The sequence below is a fragment of the Pinus tabuliformis genome, chromosome J (genome assembly GCF_031772625.1).
Source record: "Pinus tabuliformis cultivar Carrire ecotype Pingquan chromosome J, CPIR1, whole genome shotgun sequence".
Lineage (NCBI taxonomy): Eukaryota > Viridiplantae > Streptophyta > Pinopsida > Pinales > Pinaceae > Pinus > Pinus tabuliformis.
Genome location: NC_142295.1, coordinates 169,784,165 through 169,789,524, shown reverse-complemented (window position 1 = coordinate 169,789,524; position 5,360 = coordinate 169,784,165). Strand labels below are relative to the sequence as shown.

Genomic DNA, 5,360 nt, shown 5'->3' with positions numbered 1-5,360 from the left:
TAGAGTCAAGCTAAGACAAAATACTTCTTCCAAACAACCCTCTAACTTGTCATTGGATATGCCAAAAGGGGTAGGAGACAAAGGACAACCTTGTTTAACTCCTATATGACAAATATTTTTTTGTGACCAATCCTTAATGTTCCTAAGCTTGGAAATAATTAATATGGCTTGGAGGTGCATATGAACTTTGTGAGTGTCATTTTTTTTTTTTTTTTGTATCAGAGAATTGGTAGACCTGTCACCTGTCACCAAGGAGGCTTAGGGTTGAGTCAGAGGAACTGCCCCAATACTCTCGAGCCTAACAAAATTGTCCCCAAGCCCCTATGCTCTAACTTGCCTAACTTTGTGAGTTTATTTTCCCTAGAAATACATTCTCGGGAAACCTGTGGACACTTCCCTTCATTTCAAAGATGGAACTTAGAGTACATTAGGCTCTATATATTATTGTACATTAACCAACAAGAACATCAAGTGAGGCCCACATATGTAGAAGCAACCAACTCAAGGACTTTGACCTTTATACCTCTTACCTGTTATTCACAACACTTAACTACTCATGTTGGCCTATTGGGCTTTGAATTTTACGAGTTGTTATTACTTGTAAAAAAAAATTCCATATTGTCTTTTGAAATGCAAGCTTTTTACACCGAAAAAAATAATCATATAAGTAGACAAAGTTTTTTTCAACAATTTTTTTTAGATATCATTTTCAAGATTAACTACATAGAGTAAGTCATTGACCATATCCATGAGTTTAGTCTCAACTAACCAAATTTCTCATGAATTTGAATAGTCACTTAGCACTCATTGCACTAGGTGATGCTCAACGGGTGAAGATGTGAGATTGATATTAGCAAAATAAATCACATGGCATTAATCATCACTTATGGGGCTTGCACCCAGTAACTAGGACTTCTTGAGAGATTGTGTATCCCAAGACTCCTACTTCCCGTGAGGTCACCCATTATAGGAGTTTTGGGATGAGTGACCTCCTAAGAAGACCTTGCAACATGGTGCAAGCTCCAGAGGTGATAATTGATGCTATGTAATTTATTTCACTAGTATCAATCCCACTTCTTCACAGCTCCAGAGGTGATAATTGATGCTATGTTATTTATTTCACTAGTATCAATCCCACTTCTTCACCCTTGTGAGCATCGCCCAATGGAATGAGTGTTGTATGGACGATTCAAAATCATGAGAAAATTGGTCAATTGAGATTAATCTTCATGGATATGGTCATAGTTTAATAACTTTCTCTATACAATTAATTGGAAATGATAGCTAATACGCTGCATTGCCCTCAATTAAAAAAAAAAAATCTCCAAATCCAATAATTTTGTTATTAAAAATTATAATTTCATCTAATAATTTTGACATAAAACAATCAATTTTATCTACTTATTTATTTTAAAACAATTTAAATCACCCTCAACACCCAACCCAAAAAAAAATCACAAGAAAAATTGAATATACAATCTATCAACTCACTCCAAACAAAAAAGAATTACAGCGAGAATGAATGCTATTTTAGAGTCCATGTCCATAAGACTAAAAATAATCTATGAGACGACCAACTAAAAATTGATCTTCTTTTTTCTTATTGCAATTTAATCTTTTTCTTACTCAAATTGATAATTTGATCAGTTAACCCAACCTTCTAATTAATAATAAAATAACCCAACCTTCTCACCCTCCCTCAAAACAATGCCTAAACAAATTGATTATACTACCTATCAACTCACTATAACCTATTCTTTATTAATTAATTTTTTTACTTTGATACAACTACAAAATCACTCGCAAAGGCCCTGTTATAATACAACTACAAAATCAGTCAAAACAATGCCTAAACAAATTGATTATACTACCTATCAACTCACTATAACCTATTCTTTATTAATTTTTTTTTTTACTTTGATACAACTACAAAATCACTCGCAAAGGCCCTGTTATAATACAACTACAAAATCAGTCAAAAGGCCCTACAATAGAGCTTTGACAAGACCCTAAACCCTTTAGCTCAATCAAGGATTCCCTACAGGAAACAACGCAAAACCGATATTGTTACTTAATTCAACCGGCTGGAACTCTTCCTTGATACTGGATTCAACTAGCTGGGAACCTTTCTATGATATTAGATTAGATTCAACTGGAGCAGCCTCCTTCGTACAGGTTGCTTGCGCGCAAGGCAACTAACAATACAGGAAAATGAATGGGAAGTTTTAGTGAAAGGTCCCGTGACTCAATGATTTCAAGCAACGGGTCAATATTATCCTCTCCGTTATAGCAAATAAACCTGATTTTACACAAAGCTATGAAAAATTCGACCTCACCATCTAGTTGTCATAATCAATTTTAAAACCTAGGGTGGTAGCCATGATCATTGTAGCTCTCCAAAGGAAGGAGGCTAGGCCGACTGCTGCTCTTCCTTATTTCTTGTCAAAATTCATCTCATGCTTGCTTGAGTCTTCGTCCAATCAATCCGCTGGAGTTGCAAGGCAACATAACTGTGGAAACAATAGTGGTATTTATTCAAACCATTGTTGTAGCAAGCCCAAGTTTGCCTCCTGTCTGGGTATATCGTCTAATGAAGGTATCATTACTAACCTCGCGTTTGCTTTTCATGGGTTCGTTTGTTTTAGTCCTTTCTATAGGCATTTCTCCTCTGCAGGGTCACCTAGAATCTTGATGCAAGCTCGCAACCCGGCCATATTGGCAGAAGAACTGGAAAATGCCCTAAACGAACAGAGACTCGAAGATGCTCTGAAGGGCTACGAGAATTACAAGCAACTTGAAGATTTTCCAAGAAAGTCTCTTGTTAACAGGCTGATAAGTGTCTTGGCCTACGCTGGAGATTTAAAATGGCTCGAGAAGGCTTATGCTGTGGTCATTTCAGTCACGGAGGAGAAAAAGCAAAGACAATTGCTGGACCGCGAGGCTCTGACACATTTGTGCTTGAGCCTCGCAAGGGCCCAAATGCCAGCCCCTGCCTCTACTGTTGTGAGAATAATGATGGACATGGACGAATACCCATCTGTCAATATGTGGAGTACAGTGATAACGCACATGGTGAAAACAGAGAATGGTGCCCGTTTGGCTTCAGATATAGTGATTGATATTTGTTGTTTCTTCAAAGATGGAAGGGTGGATCCGAGGAAGAGGAGCAATAAATCATTACTTGCAATGAAGCCCAATACTGAATCCTTTAATATTTCCCTGAATGGGGCTCTGGCCTTTGGGATGATTAGGAAGGCAGAGGAGCTATTGGTCTTGATGACTGAAGTGGGCGTGAAGGCTGATCCTACTTCGATTGCTCTAAGCGCTCAAATTTATGAGAAAAATGGCAAGAGAGAAGAATTGAAGAAGCTAAAGAGGCATGTTGAGGAAAGTCGTGGAATGCCTGATCAAAATTATCAGCAATTTTACAGTAGCCTACTGATAACCCATCTGAAGTTTGGTGATCTGGATGCTGCGTCGGAGCTTATATTGGATATGTTAAAACGTGCAAAAGTATCTTGGAGCTCGCTAGCTGCAACTAAGTCGGTATTCGCCACCGTTGCGAAGGGATTACAAGGCCATGTCACATCAATTGAGTATGGAAAGCAGCGCAATTGTTCTGCAATGCAGGTTAAGGCCGAGAAGCTACAAGCGCAGTCCTTAGTTGAAGCCAGCAGTCATGGAGAGCTGGTAAGTTTTGAAAACCATGTACTAATGCCAAATCAGAAGGCTTATGCTAAATTGGTGAAGGGCTACTTGGAAGCAAATAGAGCTAATGATTTATCGGAGTTTCTTGTAAAAGCGCATAGAGAGGAAGGGCCTGTCTCGGTAGAAAATTCGATTAGTGCTCAGGTGATTGATGCTTGTGTTGCAATGGGTTGGCTAGAACAGGCACATGATATTATTGGTGACATGAATGCGGCCAATGTTCCAGTTGGGGTTGGGGTTTACTCTTCACTCTTGAAAGCTTATTGTAAATCCCGGCAACCAAAGGAGGCTGCTACACTTTTCAAAGAGATCAGGAAGGCAGGTCTTCGTCTCGATGAAAGCTGCTATAATGCTCTTATCGAGTCACATTTGTCTAATAAGGATCTTCATGGTGCTCTGGACCTCTTCAAGCAGATGAGAGAGGCAAAGGTCTCTTCCTTGACTAATAGCTATCAATCACTGATGAATGGATTGGCAAAGGAAAGTAAACCGAATTTAATGGCCCGATTGTTAGATGAAATTAAAGATGACCAGCAGGTTGCTGTTGGGACACATGATTGGAACTCAGTCATCCATTTCTTCTGCAAGGCACACCTAATGAATGATGCACAGAAAGCTTTCAAGAAGATGACAGCCTTGGGATACCAACCTAATGCAGAGACCTTTCATTCTTTAATACATGGCTATTCGGCTGTTGGAGGTCAGTATCAGGAGATAACAATGCTTTGGGAAAATATGAAAAGGATGGCATATGCAGTCCCAGATAGTGGAGTCAAGCCCTTAAAGTTTGATCAGGAGCTCCTTGACACTGTACTGTACAGTTTTGTTAGAGGGGGTTTTTTTGAGAGAGCTCTTGAGGTGATTTCTTTGATGGAACGACAGAAAATGTTTGTTAATAAATTTAACTACAGGCAGGTATACTTAAGATATCATAGAGACCTTTATAAAAATAAAAGAACTCCCAAAGCACAAACTGAAGCACAATCTACAAGGAGAGAACAAGTAATGGCTTTTAAAAAATGGGCAGGTTTAGATTGAACTGTCAGTGTTATTTATTTTCTCAAGTTAATGTAATCTTGCATAATCTGAAGCGTGGGTTTGACTGCTACATAAACGTGATTGATAGAAAGAGAGAGCATTTTGTATCTCAGAATAGGATTTCTGCTTTTATACACGGCCCTATCCTGTTACCTTACACTTTGGGAATACTAATGTATATTTGGAGCTTGACCTTTCTTATCCGTTATATTTCCCAAGCTCAGAGAACTTGCATGTTACCTACATAAGAGAAATGTGCTAAACTATTGAAGGTTGTTCGAATTCAGTTTTCCTTCAAAATCTTTGAATTATGTATTTTTTAGACGCTGTATGCCCTTGCCATCTGAACAGAACTCATTAGCTTTATCTAGTTGGCCACAAAACCCCACTTTAAGACTTGTTCCTACCAGTATTATTTTTTATGATGAAATGGAAATTGTCTATATAGGGGTCGTAGGTCTGGACTCTGAATGCATCAAGTCATGGTAAGGGAATTTGCAGCATTAGTTATTAGTCTTTTCCATGTACAAATATTACATTTTGTATGATTGTTACCAGTAATTGAAACACTTCTCAAAATCATCTTAATCTAGAATCTATCTTTTTTGCATCTT

The 5,360-nt window shown here is 38.2% G+C and overlaps 1 protein-coding gene across 1 annotated transcript; it reads left to right on the top strand.

Annotated features, from left to right (window-relative positions):
- The first annotated feature begins 2,010 nt into the window (after nt 1-2,010).
- Nucleotides 2,011-4,949, top strand: LOC149226208 (pentatricopeptide repeat-containing protein At1g03100, mitochondrial-like). The gene is made up of 2 exons (XM_089377434.1): nt 2,011-2,596; nt 2,675-4,949. The coding sequence occupies exons 1-2, from the start codon at nt 2,380-2,382 to the stop codon at nt 4,744-4,746; spliced, it is 2,289 nt and encodes a 762-aa protein (XP_089233560.1). The 5' UTR covers nt 2,011-2,379; the 3' UTR covers nt 4,747-4,949.
- The last annotated feature ends 411 nt before the right edge of the window (nt 4,950-5,360 follow it).